The sequence below is a fragment of the Gavialis gangeticus genome, unplaced genomic scaffold (genome assembly GCF_001723915.1).
Source record: "Gavialis gangeticus isolate Ggan-Ray unplaced genomic scaffold, GavGan_comp1, whole genome shotgun sequence".
In the NCBI taxonomy this organism is placed as follows: domain Eukaryota; kingdom Metazoa; phylum Chordata; order Crocodylia; family Gavialidae; genus Gavialis; species Gavialis gangeticus.
In genome coordinates, this window is record NW_017729001.1 from 11,544,922 (window position 1) to 11,562,660 (window position 17,739).

Below are 17,739 nucleotides of genomic sequence, written 5' to 3' on the forward strand. Positions count from 1 at the left end.
GCGGCGCCCGCGGAGCTGCCCGAGACGCACTGCCTGCTGCGCCGGACCTGCCGCGACTTCGCCGAGCGCGAGCTGGTGCCCGAGGCCGCGCGCCTGGACCGCGAGCACCGCTTCCCCGCCGCGCAGGTACCGCCGCCGCCTCTTCTGTGTCGGGCGCAGTCAGCGCGTTACATCCGCCGGCCCTCGGGCAAACGAGGAGCCGCTGCGTAGGGCGGGGAAATGCTTCACAGCAATAAACGCGGGGCCTCCGGCCTCGTTCAGCGGGTGGGACGAGGGGCTGGGTCGCTGCCGCCGCCTCCCGCTGAGCCGGGGCGAAGCTCCGGGCCTCGACTGCTCCTGTGGGCTGCGACCGAGCACCTGCGCTCATGGGGTTTAACATCCTCCCATATCCCCTCGTGGCAAATGCCCAGCCCCAGCTGTGACTGCTTTGTTCAAAACCTTCAAAATTAACACAATTAAAGGTGTGTTTTTTCCAATTAAAAGGGGGGAAGTGGAGCCTAAAAATCTCATCCTTTAAGAATAAATAAAACAAGTTTTCTCCCTCGTTTTCCTGCCCGCACCTGTGGGGGGGCTGTACATTTGACCTGGAAAGGCTTTTCAGTTGGATATTACCCCTGCCTGTGATCATAGAAAAGTAGGGTTGGAAGGGCTCATCTAGTCCAGCGTTTCTCAGGCTGAGAGTCACGAACCAAAAGTGGGTTGCTAGTGATAGGGTCAGGAACAAACTTTAAAAATGGATCCTCGTTTGAAGGAGAAAAACATGGGAAGCTGTCCTTTCCCTTATGGGCTGGCAGAGTTCCAGCTTGCGAGGGGCTGCTTGGGGCTCCCCCTACCCTGCACACAGGGGGGCTGGAGCCTAGGGACATGGGACAGCTGTGAGGAACACTGGGCCAGGACTGGCCATCAATGTTTATGAGTGGGTCTTGGTACAAAAAAGGTTGAGAACCACTGGTGTAGTACAAACCCCTGCTCAAAGCAGGACCATCCCCAACCAGGTCATTCCAGCCAAGGCTTTGTCAAGCCAGACCTTAAAAACCTCCAAGGATAAAGATTCTGCCACCTCTCTGGGTAACATGTTCCAGTGCTTTATCAGCCTCCCTATGAGAGAGATTTTCCTAATATCCAACCTAAACTTCCCTTGCTGCAACTTGAGGCCATTGCTCCTTGTTTCATCATCTGTCACCACTGAGAACAGTCCAGCTCCATCCTCTGTGGAACTGCCCTGCGGCTAGTTGAAGGCTGCTATCAAATCCCCCCGCAGTCTTCTCTTCTCTAGACTAAATAAGCCCAGTTCCCTCAGCCTCTCCTCAGAACACATGTGCCCCAGGCTGAACCATTTCCATTGCCCTCCACTGGACTCTCTCCAACTTGTTCATATCCTTGCTGTAGTGGGTGACCCAAAACTGGACACAGTACTCCAGATGTGGCCTCACCAGTGCTGAATAGAGGAGAATAATTTCTTTGCTCAGTCTGCTGGCAACCCGCCTACTAACGCAGCCCAGCATGCTGTTAGCTTTACTGGCAGCAAGGGCACGCTGCTGGCTCATATTTAGCTTATTGTCCCAGGTCCTTTTCTGTAGAGCTGCCCAGCCTATCAGCCCCCAGCCTGTATTGGTGGATGGGATTGTTCCATCCAAAATTTAAGACTTTGCACTTATCCTTGTTGAACATCATGAGATTTTCTTTGGCCCAATCCACCAGTTTGTCTAGGTCTTTCTGAATCCTAGCCCTACCCTCCAGTGTATCTACTATGCCCCCACAACTTGGTGTCATCTGCAAACTTGCTGAGGGTGCACTCTATGCTGTCTTCCAGGTCATTAATTAAAATATTGTACAAAACTGGCCCCAGGACCAACCCCTGGGGCACTGCACTTGATACTGGCTGCCAGCTAGACATTGAGCCATTGACTACTAGCTGTTGAAGCTGACAATCCAGTCAGCGTTGTATCCACCTTACAGTCTATTCATCCAACCCATACTTCTTCAGCTTGCTTGCAGGAATGCTATGGGACATTGTATCAAAAGCCTTGCTAAAGTCAAAGGTATGTTATATCCACTAGGGGTGCAGCAGTAGAGATTTTGGGAGCTGATACTGATAACCAATTTTTAAGGAGGCATATCAGCTGATACCAATCCAATTTCCAATACAGCTGTGTCCAGCTGATAAGTCTGTTGTGAGGGAAGGTGTGTGGAGTGGCAGATTAAAGCCCGCTGCCTTGAGGGAAGGAATGGGGCAGGGGTAGGCGCTGCCCAGCGCCTTGAAGCTGCGGCTTGTCCAGGGGGCGCGAGTGCGGGGGGTGGCTCCTGATGCTGTGTGCACCCCAGGAGGGTGGGGAGGTGCCTGTGCCCCTGGATCTATGCAGGGCAGGCTGGGGCTGGGGTGCACCAGGCTCTTTCTGGTGGGGGGTGGGCTAGGCAGCACTACACGTGGGATGGGGGGGGGGGTGGCTGCACTGGGAGGGAGGCTATGGGGGGGATGCAGCCACCCCAGATTTTGCTGCAGCCTCCCCTCCCCATAGCCTCCCTCCCAGCACCTCTGCCGCCTGCCCCACCCCCACCAGGAAGAGCCTGGTGTGGCCCCAGCCTGCAGTTGCAGCCTGTCCCACCCTGCCCCATGCAGAACCAGGGGCACACGACCCCCCTGCCCCATGCCCTCCCAGGGTGCATGCAGCAGTGAGAGCCACTCCCCCTCCCTGCACCCCTCAGACAAGCTGTGGCTTCGTCCTGCTCTGCATCCTGCCCCAGCTGGGCAGCACCTACCCCAACCCCTGCCCCACTCCCTCCCTCACCACAGGGGGATTGATCTGCCCCCCCACGCCGCTTCCCCTTCCACCACAACAAACATGCCAGCTGCATACAGCTCTCCACGCTGCTGGGCTGAGCTCCTTGCTGCCTGCATGGTCTGCTGTCATGCACACACACAGGCATTTATCAGCCAAATGGTCGGCCACATCAGGCCGATTTCCAATACAGTCAGTTTTCTTTATATTAGTGCCGAACCAATATTGGAACAATATATTGGTGCACCTCTAATATCCATCTCTTTTCCCTGCATCCATAGAGCCGGTTATCTTATCACAGAAGGGCGTCAAGTTGGTCAGGCATGACTTGCCCTTGGTGAATCCATGCGGACTGTTCCTAATCACCTTCTTCTCCAAGTGCTTAGAAATGGTTTCTTTGAGGACCTGGTCCATGATTTTTCTGGGGACTGAGGTGAGGCTGACTGGTTTGTAGTTTCCTGGATTTTCCTTCTCTTTCCTAAAGTTGGGCACTATATTTGCCCTTTTCCAATCGCCTGGGCCCTCCCGATTGCTACGAGTTTTGGAAGATAATGGTCAGTGGCTCTGCAGTCACATCAGCCAACTCCCTCAGCATTCAGCCCCATGGGTTTATACATGTCTAGCTTTTCTAAATAGTCCCTAACCTGTTCTTTCACTGCTGAGGGCTGCTCACCTTCTCCCCAAACTGTGCTGCCCTTGCCTATGAAGACTGAAGTAAAAAATGCATTGTGTACTTCAGCCTTTTCCTCCTCATCTGTCACTAGGTTGCCTCCCCCATATAGTAAGGGACCCACACTTTTCCTGACCTTCCTCTTGTTAATGTACTTGTAGGAACCATTCTTGTTACCCTTCATGTTCCTTGGTAGCTGCAACTCCAATTGTGCTTTGACCGTCCTGACTTCATCCCTGCGTGCCCAAGCAATATTCGTATACTCCTCCCAAGTTGTTTGTCCAAGTTTCCACTTCTTGTCAGCTTCCTTTTTGCGTTTAAGGTCACTGAAGAGTTCTCTGCCAAGCCAAGCTAATTGCTTGCCACATTTGCTGTTCTTCCTGAACTTCAGGATGGTTTGTTCCTGTACCCTCGATAAGGTTTCTTTACAGTACAGCCAGCTCTTCTAGACTCCCTTTCCCCCCAGCCTGGCCTCCCAGGGGATGCTGCCCATGTGTTCCCTGAGGGAGTCAAAGATCCTGTTCCCATCTTTCATTTTCCTCAGCTGGTCAGTTTTTCTCTCTTGACTTCATGTTTAGCATGTTAGGACAGGAGGGGAAACATTAATTTAAGAATGGAAAGCAGATTCTAATGGAATAAACAAGAAGTATCACTGACTTATTTTTGTAACACCTACATCATAGAATGGAATCATGTAGTTAGAAGGGACCGCAGCAATCATTTAGTTCAGCCCCCTCTACAGATACAGGGTGTGTTATTACTAGTCCATCTCAGCCTTATCTCTATCCACCTCTTCCTAAAAGCTTTCAGCAAAGGAGATTTCACAACTTCTGTGGGTATTTGTACCATTATCCTGTTCTTAGAATCAGGAGAATTGATCTAAATCCACCTTGCAGTTTAAACCCAGGGTCACATGCCCTCCGCCTGTGGTAGAGAACAGTTGTTCTCCCTGTTCTTTATGGCAGCCTTTTCAGTTGTTTGAAAACTAGTTGGGTCCTTCCCTCTCTCTCCTCCCTTCCCCCACCCTCTTAATCTCCTTTCTCCAAGCTAAATATACTTAGTTCTCTCACCCTTTCCCTACATAGCTTGCATCCCAGCCTCTTTATCACCTTGTCACTCACCTTTGGAGCCTCTTCAGTTTTTCTGCGTCGTTCTTCAAGGCAGTATCCAGAACTGGATGTAGCACTTCTTCTGTGGGCTGACCAGTGCAAGACTGTTGCTATCCCTTCCTATGTCTTGCATTTGCTTTTTGTTATTGTTGTCTGTATTGTATTTCTCTAATTTATCAAGATCCTTTTGGATTCCAATTGTATGGTCCAGAGCTTATAGCCTCTCCCAGGTTTGTGCTGTATGCAGACATGATCTGGAAGTGAGCTTTTTCTGCATCCAAGTCATTAATAAGCTGATTAAATAGTACCAGATCCAGGACTCAGCCCTGTGGGACTCCAGTTGAGAGCACCTGCCATTCTGATGTTGAGCCATTAATAGCTACTCTTTCCAGTTGTTTGAGTAAGTATGTTCCCACGCAATGAGAATCCTGTCTACCCACATTTTTCCATTTTGCTTATGAGGCTGTAGTGTGGGTCCTTGACAAAGGCCTTTCTAAAGCCTGGGTAAGCGTTGTCCACTGTATTTCTTTCATCAACCAAGCAATTATCCAGTCAAATTAGGAAATCGAGACAGTTTGGCATAGTCACCCTTTCCTCCTCCAGATGTTTACAAGTGGATCATTTTACACTTTGTTCTAATAACTCCCAAGCATTGAAGTCACACTGACTGATCCTTTAATTCCCCATATGATCTCTCCCCCTTTTTAAAGATGGGCACGTTTATACATGCTCCAGAGCTGGGGGAGGGGGCTTTAATTAGAGTGTTCTAATTAAAGCATGTCTGTATCTTGTGTTTCAGTGTCCCTGTGCTTAAAAATAGCAGCAGAGGCACTTGAATTAAAGCTTGTTCTATGAGCTTTAGTTAAAGCTCCCCTGCCATTTTTAAGTGTGGGGACACTGATGCACGAGATGCAGGAGACTGCAGTAATTGCCACACTCCAGCAGACTTGATTAATCAAGTCTGCTCTGACACTGAAATTCCAGCGTGTTGGAGCAGACTCTGCACTCATGTATAGGTGCCCTATATTAGTCCTTTTCCAAGCCTCTGGTTTTGCCTATCTGTCATGACTTTGCAAATATTAGTACTAAGAGGTCTGAGATCTTTAGCTTGTTCCTTTAGCAACTTGGAATAATTTTTTCAGGCTGTGCTGACTTAGGTTCATTCAAATAGGTCAACTTCTGTGACACTTACTACTATTATTTGCAGCCCTTCCCTGCTACTGTGTATATGAGTTGTGGTTAGCTGTTTGGTTGCAGTTTCATGTTCTGTGGAGGACAAGTCAAAGTAATCACTGTGCACCTCTGCCACCGTCGCCTTTTCTAAATTGATAGTTCTCCCTCACCACTGAGTGGTAGACCCACAGCTTCCCCCATCTATCGGCTGGCCTTGTGGTTGCCTGTAACATCTCTGGCCAGTGCTTGCTTTCCTGATTTTGTCCCTCCTTCATCCTATTAAATGCTGGCCATGTCCTCAGTGTCACAGAAAACACATAGAGGCACTGGGACTTGAGTCTAGCACAACAGCTAAGATTGTCTCCTATGAGCTGGCCTTCCCCGGTCAATCATTCCCTAAAGTCCCATTTTTAAAGCAGGTGTACGTTGAAGTTTAAACAATATAAAAGACTAAAGGTGGAGTTCTGATGACTGCATAAACTGGATTTCTAGCTGGTTACCTCCTCCCATCCTCACAGTAATAAAAGAGAGCAAAGAGGGGACCAGTAAATTGTACTTTTACAGCTCAGGGTAATTCCAGCTTCAGGCAGGGCTGGTCCTGTCTTAGGGCAACAAGCAGAGCCCAGCTCACCCTTAATCCACCAGAGCCCAACCCTAACGAGCACCTGTGACTTGTTGCGGTCACTGAACTGTGGATGCTTGGCCACTCAAAATTGCCACCCCCCCAAACTGAAATCTTGAGGCACATTTTCTCTGCATGTACCTTTGTGCCTGTGTGTGCAATACCCAGGTGTAACTCTATGCACGCATGCGCGTGTGTGTGTGACTGGGACTCTATCTGGGTGTCAGTGCTACAGAGCCTTACTCTTGTATCTTTCTCTATGGGTAGGTGAAGAAGATGGGAGCCCTTGGGTTGCTAGCCATGGATGTGCCGGAGGAGTACAGCGGGGCAGGGCTTGATTACCTGGCCTATTCCATTGCTGTGGAGGAGATAAGCAGGGGCTGTGCCTCCACAGGGGTCATCATGAGCGTCAATAATGTAAGCTTCTCTCCTGTGCAGGAAATCTTATGGGGAAGGGGGGTGAAACCATTGCCCTCGGCCAGGAACAAAGGTGGCATTTGCGAGGAGCAGATCTCTATGTGGATAGAGGATGGGAATGTGCCTGGGCTGTGCATTGCCTGTGATGGCGCTGGGTTGCAGCAGTTGCATTCTTCTTCAGGGTAAATAAATGCAACTTCTCTCTTCAGTCTCTGTATTTAGGTCCAATATTGAAGTTTGGCTCCGAAGAGCAGAAACATAAGTGGATCACACCCTTCACCAGTGGAGACAAGATAGGGTGTTTTGCTCTCAGTGAACCAGGTAATGCTTGGGGCAGGGAGTGGAGTTAACATTCCTGGCCTGAAAAGTAGGGAGTGGTTTCACCCTAGACATGCTTTAGAAAGGGGCTTTGCAGAACTTAACAGCACCTGAAGGGGGTAAAACGAACCTGAAGGTGGTTCGTTTTACCCCCTTGTAACACCTGCTGCGTATTTGGTTGTGTTGCTTGTAACTGCTTCAGTGAACAGGAATTCTTGGCTTTGTTTTGCCTGGTGCCTTTCTCAGGAAATGGCAGTGATGCAGGAGCTGCTTCCACAGTGGCATCACTGGATGGTGATGAGTGGGTCCTGAATGGCACCAAAGCTTGGATCACCAATGCCTGGGATGCCTCTGCTGTCGTGGTGTTTGCTACTACAGACAAATCCCAGAAACACAAGGTGAGCCTAGTTGGTTATAGTGCTATATACAGCCCTGAGCATGTGGTATCTTAATTAACTTTGCCAGCCATGTAGAGGGAACCCACAACATGTAGTGGAGGAATGGCAGGTACCTGGTAAAAGGTTCTATGCCTTACCTTGGAGATGGGGTCTAGAGAAAGAGAAGGAAAAAGCAGGGCTCAGCAATGTTTTTGGGCAGATTGCCAAAAACACCCACAACCTCAATTTGTAAGATGTTGGCATGCCAGGGACAGACAGCAGGGGGAGCCATGAATGGCCCAATCCTTGTTATGGCAACATAGCCCCGACCCCCTTTCCTGCCACCTGCCCTGAGGCGCACATGCTGAGCAAAATGCCTTCATGTGCCACGCTCTAGGACCTGTGCCAGGGGTTGCCTATCCCTGGTGTATAGTATTTGAATAGTCTTTCCCATGGGTTTCTGAGCTTGTATCCCAGGGAGCCTGGAGCAGAGCAGATGGTACTGCAGGGGGTACCACTGTTCTCCTTCTTTGCATACTAACTACCCTTGTAATCAGTGGTGACTTTTTTTCCATCCCACTCCCTTCCTGTGGCCACTCAAGTGAGCTGGAATTAAGCCTGCACTCCCTGGAAGAACTGTCTCCTGCACAATGGGAGATGTGTGGTAATATTACCAGCCTGGGTCTTGTTGCAGGGCATCAGTGCCTTCCTGGTTCCCATGCCAACCCCTGGTCTCTCCTTGGGGAAAAAAGAAGACAAGTTGGGAATCCGAGCCTCCTCTACCGCCAATCTGATATTTGAGGACTGTCGGATCCCCAAAGCCAATCTACTGGGGCAGCTGGGGATGGGCTTCAAAATCGCCATGGTAAGAGACAGCTGTGATTGTGAGCATGTGGTGCAGACAAGGGACTGCAGCCCTGTACAGCGCTCGCCAGTCAGACCTCTTCTGGTCAGGCTAGGGCCACTAGCAGTAGGTTGTGTCTTTTCAAGTCTACCTGGCAACTCCCAGGAGAAGAAAAAGCAGAGGCAAGGAGCATTGAGTGGGTGGGGAGTAGGCAGAGGTAGGTTCATTACAGGAGACCCTTTCCTCCACCTCTCAAATTTCATACTTTGTCTAAAGATCTGTCTGCAGGGCAGCACAAAACCTTTCACCACCTCTTCAGATCCCTTGGTAGGGATAAGGCAGGAGTCTGTGCTTCTGGATGCAGAGGTCTCAGGCTCGATTCCAAGACATGGATGAAATTCAAAGGGGGGAAGTTTGAGACCTAGAAGTCTCAATGGCACATAGGGGACAGCAGATTTTCTGCAGTGAAACAAGACACTTAAGAGAGTGAGCATCTCTCCCAGCAGGATTAGAACAAGATTGTGCCTTACAACACAAGTGTATGCCACAACTACTTTTCCAGTGCACCTTTTGCACTTGAGGCCTGTGCAGGCTTCCTGCCAGAAGTCTGGGTTAAAAGGCCCCTTCTTGAAAAAAAAAGGCCTTTTATGAGGGAAGCGATAGCACTTTTCTGTGTTGCAAACTGCTGCCATTTTTAATTAAATTCTGCCTGGCTGAGCAAGGAGGGAGGCAACACTGATGCTAAGTGCACTGCTGGAATTGCTCCAAGATGTAATCAGTGGTTTGAAAGCAGAGGGTGAAAAAGTGTCAGAACTCTCCTGAGATGTGCAGCAACCTTGACACTCACTAACCAGGCCCTTAACTATTTACTCCTCATCAATGGATGCAAAGGAAAGGAGAGTTTGTGTCCCTGAGAGCAAATGAGTGCTCTACCTGCTCAGACCCACTGACCCAGGGGTTGTCTCCTGGTTTATGAGCGTTCCATCAGAAAACGTGACCAGTTTTGTGTTTTTCCAGAGTTGGGCACTTGGCAAATTAAAATCAGGTCCCTTTAAAATGTGTCAAATTGGATGTGCCCACTTCATTTGTCGTTTTTGAGATGTGGCCAGAGACATGGAGCTTGCTGGGAAAGGAGTGAGACTTCACACAACTAGGTGCGTGCTGGAAGCAGGAGCAGCCATGCAGGGCTGGGGGCTGGTTTCACTTTTCTGGTCCTCCCACTCCCCATATGCTCATAGTTTCCCCTTTACTTCCACCCCTCTGCAAAGCAGCAAGATCTCTGCTAGATTATTTCCTCTCCATGTTCCCTTCCCTCCTGTCCTGCCAATATTTGCTGGAGGTGCTAGATATTGCAGCATTCTATTCTTTCACACACTGGGATTGTTCTAGAGAAGGAAAGGATGGGATGTGGCTTCCATAGGACAGCAGATTTCTGGCTCCCTGGTGTAGGGAAGAATGCAGGGATATTTGCCCTGGATGTATGACCATTGTGTGTCTCTCAGCAAACCCTGGACACAGGCAGGATTGGGATTGCCTCCCAGGCCCTTGGAATAGCTCAGGCAGCTCTGGACTGTGCTGTGGATTATGCGGAGAAGAGAGTGGCATTTGGTTCACCCATTACTAAACTGCAGGCTATTCAGGTAAGTGGTCAGACTGAAATATGTTGTCCTGTTTCTGCCAACATCAGGGACTTTGGTTCTGAGTGTTTCACTTCAGCACAAACTGATACTGCTGAGTTGGCACGTAGAGTAGAGCGGCAGCTGGTTTCACCACTGAAAGGTGATGCACTTTTAACTTGCTATGCACAGACAAGTGCTTCATGCACACACAGGCATGGCTGTGGTGCCAGGCACTGGGCCCCCCTCCTGCCTGGGCCCCCATACAGCTGGGACACAGGGCTCCCTCTGCCTCAGAGTCCCCCACAGTATGGGGAGGCTGCCTGGGATGCAGAGGCTCATCAGCACATTCTCATTTAGGCAGAACTTTGGAGTCTGGGGGAAGTAAGGCTGTGCCCTGAGGTATTTGTCTGTTGCAGTTCAAGCTGGCGGACATGGCAGTAGCCCTGGAGAGTGCGCGCCTGCTGACCTGGAGAGCAGCCATGTTGAAGGACAGTGGGAAGCCCTTCACCAAGGTATGTCCATCCTTCCATTTATCACTTCTGCTTCTAGCACAAAACACATGGAGACTCCAGCTCTGGCTGACAACCAAGGAGCTGGTGCCACAGTGGTAGTGATGGATGGAGCAGCCGGAGGGCAACTAGGGCTGTGCCAACCTTTGCTCACCTTCCTGCCACTGATCACCATGTCCATTGGTACCCTGGACCCAAGGGCCCTGGATTCTGTGGCAGGCCACTGCCCCCAGTCACACAACCTCAACTTCTGTTGGCCTGGCGGTAGCCTGGCAGGCTGGACCTGGTGTGCAGCTGCCTGTCTGACACCCTTGAGGTTGTTTCGTCTGGAGAAGAAAAGACCCAAGTGGGCATTTGATAATAGTCTTCAAATACCTGGAGAACAGTTACAGAGAGGATGGAGATGGGTTGCAGGGGACAAGATGAGGAGCAGTGGCCTCAAGCCGCAGCAGAGGAAATTAGGAGGAACTTTCTGACTAAGGGTAGCCAAGCATTGGAACAGACCACCTAGAGAAGTTGTGGAATCTCTGTCCTTGGCCAGGATGGTTTAGTCAGGGATGCTCCTGCTTTGAGCAGGGGGGTGGATTAGGCGACTTCATGAGGTCCTTTAAGGCTTCTTTTTCTATGATCCTAAAACACAAAGTGCCCACAAAGCAGGTACAGGAGGGGCAGTGGGTCCTCTCTCCAAGGAATGAGAACCCACCCTTCAGCAGATAGAATCCACCCATCTCTTCAGCCCAGTAGAGGACAAGGGATATACAGCCCTCCTCCATGTACTGTGATGGCCTTCTGAGCACTGGCCTCATTAGTGGACTTGGACCCAGTTATCTACTTTCACAGACCCCCTTCCCCTTCCTGCCCCAGTTATCAGTTAGAGGGTTCCTAGTTCAGCTACGTCATGCATGTATGGATCTCTGAGTATCAGTAAAGCAGGGCAGGATGGTGTTTAAATGAGTAGTAAATGTCTTTTTCCCTGTTGCTTTGTACAATAATCCTAGCAAGAAGAGGGAACAGACCAACCAAAGGCTGTCTAGTGCCTCAAGCACACAAAGCAAGGGATGTTTTCCCTGCCAGGCTAACAGCAACAATGGTAAACAGACACTCCCAAAATCACATGCGCACATATACTCCATTCCCTACTTTAAAATGGACCATTTCTCTTTAATCTGCAAAACATACTGCTAAGAACATATCACTGAGGCTACAACCTTCAAAAATGATTCACTGGTAAGAACAGCACAGCTACAAGAACTGGATATGAACTGATTTCCTGCCTAGTGTGAGGAAACATTTGTTGGACATTATTAGTACGTAACTCATCCAAATAAATCTTCACAGCTTCCTTTGAACCCTCTAGTGCCAGCCACGGAGATGTGGGATGCAGGCCAAGGCAGACCATTGGCCTGATGTGGTATGACATTGCTTTGTGTTCCATGCAGTGCCCCATAGTAATAAGCAGCTCTGGTGTATATGGCAGCCTAAACAGGAGATGCATGCTAGGTGAAGAGCTTTGTTTGGTTACCTCTCTCTCCAGGCCCCACCTTGCTCTCTGGTTATGGCCAGTGTTTTCCCACAGCTGCAGATCTTTCTCAAAAGGTGAGGGATGATGATTTATCCATGGAGACTCAAACTGTAGCTTAGAATCTGCACAACTCTATGCCTCTGCCTTGGGCACATATTCACCAAGTTCAGCATCCCCTGGAACACTGACTGCTGGTCCCCTTGCCCAGACATGCAGCTTTAACAACATGCATTGAGTGTGTGTGTGTGTGTGTTTTAGGAAGCTGCAATGTCCAAGCTGGCTGCATCAGAGGCTGCAACTGCCATTTCCCATCAGGTAATTATCTGGAGAACTCTTTACTGCTCCTCTCTCTCCCCCACCACCTTTTCTTCCCAACCCCAAATCACAGGTTAGTAGGGGTTGGGGGGAAGGGCTTCTCTCCTGTCAGAAGACAGAAGGGATAGAATAGGGGTGACAGGTGTTCAGCTGTGTCCATCCTTGCCTGGCTTAGAACGGTAATGATACTGGTGGGGATGTATGTAGCTCACATGCTGCCTAAGGAACTCTCTAGCTTTGGTGCTTACAGCCATTCAGCAGCACTGTATTATTCTGTCCACTGCTTCAGGCTACAGACAGCAGGGCCTGGGGAGAGCTGGAGGCACAAGCAGGGTCACTGCTGGGGAGGACTAAAGATGCCACTGCTTATTCAAGCATTTAAGTCAGTAACACTTGTTCCACTCAGCACCTAACTGCTGACAGTGGCTCCCACTGAAACTACAGAAGGGGCAAGTAGTAACACCAGGGTGTGCCCTTTATGCAGCAGGAGCTGCACCTCATCCTGTCCCTGGTCTTGTGTCTTGCTGGGTGAGCTCTGATGGCTAGTGAAAACAAGTTCCTAGAGAAAAGGGGTTCCTTGCAAGCACTGCTGCCTCCGATGTGCTGTTTGGTCATTCAGCAACAGAGGCTGGATGATGGTGGCAGCCCTATGTGAGGCAAAGGGAGCACACAGGGTTTCTGGGATGACTGCCCCATTCCTTTGACTGACCTTTTTGTGACTTGCCGCCTGTTTCAGGCTATCCAGATTCTAGGCGGAATGGGCTACGTGACAGAAATGCCAGCAGAGCGGCACTACCGTGATGCTCGAATCACAGAGATCTATGAGGGAACCAGTGAGATCCAGAGACTGGTGATAGCAGGTCAGCTGCTGAGGGAGTACCGGGGCTAAAGCAGCTAGTTGGAGAAGAATCCAGTCTAAGTGCCTAATAACCGGTGTGCAGAAGGGAGGATGAGAGAAGGTGAAAATGCCTCTGTCTGTCCAACGATCGTTTTGGTAAACAGGCTGATCCCGTATGGGGAAGGGATTGGCCAACACATAATTTGTCAAAAAAATTTCATGTGTTCTGGGTTTATAAATGTGACAAGTGAAAGGCTCTACCACCAAGCTTGCCTTCACAGTAAAAGAGGGCTCAAGGCTCTTAAAAGGCAGTGTTTGCTTTGACAAGGCACTGACCAGCTGGTGTTAGATGCTGCCACTACCTCAGACTCCCACACAATTTACCAGCATATATAATCCTGGTAAGGATGGTTCCGATTCTGATCTCAGAATAACTGGTTGCATTTATTAGCCTTTCCTATACCTGTCACATCATTTAAAGATAATTTGCCCTCACCTGGTGCCAATGACAAAGCTAAACTGAAATAATGGGGTTAATTACTAGCTAACGTGAAAAGTCCAAATGGGAGAGGTAATGTGTTCTGTTCTTGTAGATTTTTGCTCTGACGGTAGGAATGTGGCACAAAGCAAACTTCCTTAAAGGTTACTTACACTGGGGCCATGGGTACCAACTGAGAGTAAGGTCCATTTGCACTACCCTAGACTGACTGTTGCACTACCTCTTCATGTTGGTTTTTAATGAATTGCACATGTTGAATCTTGCTGTGTAAGAGCTCATTATTTTGCCTGCATCTGTAGCATTTCCATTACTAATGGCAGCAAAGATGTGTCTGCAGACATCCAACTGAAGAGTACACATTTGTCTTCATTTCTAAAAATCAGGATGGGTTAAACAGGATATGTTGAGGGGAGGCCTACCTGACAGCAGTCACATATTCAAGTAGCAGAGGCAGAGTGTACAGGAAGCACCGGAGACATTAAAACTCAAAGTCATGGAAAACGGAACAGATTTCCTGGCTTCTGGACCTGAGAGAGCCACTGCTTGATACTAATCTCTTTCCACTCCACTCAGGCCAGATTCTAGTCCACCCCGCTTAAGACCCTGAAGAACTGTTACTAGAAAGGGTGGGTGGGTCCTCCTCTCCCTGACTGCTTTTCTCCGACTTGGTCTTAAGGGTCAGGTTCCAGCATGTTACAAACATAAGCGTGGTAATTCTTTAGGAACTGGAGTGCCGTTCTATTTCCAGTGCTGTTTAAGTCCACTTAGATGCCCAGTAGGTGAAATGGAATTGGGCCCCTTGTATTTCTAACTGAAGAGGGATATACAGTCTCACTGCACAGACTCAAATCCATCCAGTTGCTGCTTTTAAATCAGAGCTCTTTTTATTGCTCTGCACTTACCATGAAGGAGAGCCAGTAACCCATGTGGCATCAGGGATGCTGAGAGACTGGTGCGTTTTATACCACCTGCCCATAAACCTTAGATCTGCCTCTCTTTTAAAACATCTGCATGTTTAAAAGGTTGCTGGAGAGGGGTAGGAGAAGGCACAAACAGAATAAACAGAAAAAATATCAAGTCTCCACCCTGCTGGAAATCCTGGCACTGAGTATGGCAGGACTGGACCTGAACTAGTGGCAGCTCAGCTCAATTGAAAAAGAGCTTCAATAATTGTGTAGTTTAAAGACTATTTAAGCATGCTAGTTGTTAGCAAATTCCGCAGGCAGTTTTCTTTTTCTAGAAGTTCAGTTCTGCATTCCACCTAGGCGAAAGGCCTGAGAGCTTTCAGCTTTTCTTCTTGTCGGTTTACAGGGAAGCAACCCTATCCTAGCCCCACACAGTGCAAAGGCCAAACCTCTCAGCTGGGTCACCAGTACACACACAGGTAACTCAGCAATCGACAACTGCAAGTTTTCCTTGGATATAACAAATCAGAATGTGCTTCCCAAACTGGCCTCTGTCCCTGGCATGTGTACAGCAGATTGTAACTGGTCCTGAAAAGATTTCACTACTGTACTATGTTAATTTTACCTGGATCCCACTAGAGGGCACCTAAGTGCTAGGGGGACAAATCTTGTGAGGTTTGAAATCAAGTGCCAAGAAAGCAGCACAGGATTAAGCAGTGTTGGGAAGCATACTCCAGCAGCCAAGGGAACAGGCCTGGCGTTTCTGGTCAAGAAATCCACAGAACTAAGGACAACTCGATCAAGTAAGCCAAGACCACAAGGGCTGCATATTTGCTTAGCACACAGGCAGCAATCAGATATTCAAAGTCTGTTAAAGGGAAACTGCAAGTCGTATAATAAAGGATGTCACAGAGTCACACTTAATGTGTGCAGCTGACCAGTTTCCTCTAACCTGGAATTTAGAGAGAAAGGGGGCAGAAAAACAGGTAAAATTAAATTTCCACGCCAACCCAAGCGTACAAGCACATGGGAAAACCTTTCACGTTCTAGGACCCACATTTCTTGCTGACCTCTGGTACTGAAGTGCCCTGAACTGGACAAAGTATTGCAGGTGAAGTTGCCGAAAGGATCTAGTCATCCCACTACTTAATACTGACTTGCTTTGAATCCCACTGCAATTTGCTCTCCATTCTCCTCCCAGTTCGTTTCCTTCCAGCACTCCCACAAATTCCCCTCTCCCATCCAAGTTTCCTCTTCAGGGTGTTTTCCTCCAGAATCCTTGTTGGCTGTCTTCCAAAATAGATTCATTTTGGTTCCTGTCTGTATTTCTAACCTCTTGAGGCTCCTCACAGGCCTCGTGTTCAACACTGACAAATTTAGTATCATCCATACTTCACCATACAGCTCAGCTCAGCTCTCCACCCTCTTCCAAATGATTCACAAAGAGTTTTAAGAAGTTCAGATTTCACCAGCTCACTGTGGTCATATGAAACACCACTCACTGAAGAAAAGATTTTTTTTTTCTTGTTTTAAGTTTGCTGTTACAAGCCAAGGTGCCCATGACACTGACAGGATGTGCTTAAGTCCTACACGCTCATATGTTACTGCCTTGCAGAAAGGGCAGCACCTTAAAATTAACTGGTTCAGAGAGGCAGGAGCTTCTACAGGCAACAACCTACTTTGTCCAAGGCAATGACAAAGTTTCTTAGCATCTGAAAGCAGGCCGTTGCCTGTAAAAGCTCCTGCCTCTCTCAACTAGTTTTTCCCTAAGGTCTCATCCTGCCATACCTTCTGTCTGACTTCAGATTCATGCAGATACCACTGCTCAAGTTATTGCCTGCCATTCATGTGACAAATAAACTAGAATACAGCCTCCTCCTCTAAGAGCCAAAGATCCCATTGCAATATAGCAATTCTGAAACAACTGCATGGTGCTGGGCCTAGCTGTTACCCTGAGAGCAGGCTGAGCATTTCCTAAACAGTTGTAGCTCCTTGCTTACCATTTCTGATGCAGAATAAAGCAGCACAAAGTAAAAGTTCTCAGCTCTTGTCACTTGGGTCTCTGTAGGCAAAAGCAAATATCAGCAGGGAGGCCTAATGCATTACTGCTGATGCCACTGGGAGGGCACGATGCCTTGTACTCATAGTCACCAGTGGCTTGATCATAACACTCTTCATTAGCATGTGCTCATTATTGCTACTCTGCTCCTGAGAGGTTCCTGAGGATGGTATCAGAACAGGCCTCACCCAAGCTCTGACATCAGATGTTACAGCTTAAGGATTTGGCTGTAGTTGCTACTTGAGCAACTACCTGTTCATCCACAACTGGGTGATGCATAGCAATCCAGTCAGATTACCCAAGCTTTAGCTGTTGGTGTCCTGCACGCAAGCACACAGCTTCCTTACTAATCTACCACGTAGTACAGTCTCTCCAGTCACTCAGGCCATAAACAGGCTTGAGACCATGAATACTTAAGATATTCCACCCATGCTTCCCTCTTACTACCTAAAGCAAAAATATTATGAAAAGTGGGATGCTGGATAAAATGCAGTAAATTCCCTAATTGCAATCACAGTTAGGCCCTGGGATCAGTGCATCTTAAACTCTTACAACACTGCTATTCCAAGCAGTAAACCGGCCAACTGAACATGCTCAGGGGTATGTGAAAGATGACAACAATTGCACTCAAAGCCTGTCACAGCACCCAAGGCAAGGAGTTGACAGGAGCAAGCTGCCACCACACCTCCGTTCCCTCTGCTGTTGGACTGAATTAGCTATGTCCCAGCCTGCTCCTTACAGTTTGCTACCAAAAAAGCTGCTGCATGAGCAAAGCACAAACAAGTTTTGCAACATGAGGAAGGGTATTTTGAGAAAACCACCTTTCCCCCAGGAGTACAAATCTGCCTGCAATACATGTGGGCAGGGCCAGGCCTTTTGCAGAAAGGTGCTGCTTAAGGGTGAAGTCACGTTTGTATTTGTCTGTTTGAGCTGAACCAAATCCCAAATGCTGGGGCCCAGAAAAGGGGAAATCAGGTCATGGACAGATTATGCTGGGGGCGAAGAAAGGCAAAACCACACTTTCCATTCTGTTTTACAGGGCTTGGCTTTTTGCCCCATGAAACCAGAAGCAAACAGGAAATTAGTTACTAGGCAGAGCACTGGGAATGAGGGGAGCAACTGGGGAGACCAGAAGGGTGAGGGAGGATGTGGGGCAATGGCAG

General features: G+C 48.7%; 1 protein-coding gene across 1 annotated transcript; it reads left to right on the forward strand.

The window, feature by feature from the left end:
- Positions 1-13,870, forward strand: ACADS (acyl-CoA dehydrogenase, C-2 to C-3 short chain; the record flags this gene model as incomplete). Its single annotated transcript, XM_019506634.1, has 9 exons — positions 1-126; positions 6,622-6,771; positions 6,981-7,092; positions 7,336-7,487; positions 8,161-8,331; positions 9,813-9,950; positions 10,346-10,441; positions 12,219-12,275; positions 13,012-13,870. Coding segments are annotated over 9 exons (1,155 nt in total), but the record flags the coding sequence as incomplete, so codon positions are not given.
- Between the last annotated feature and the right edge of the window lie 3,869 nt (positions 13,871-17,739).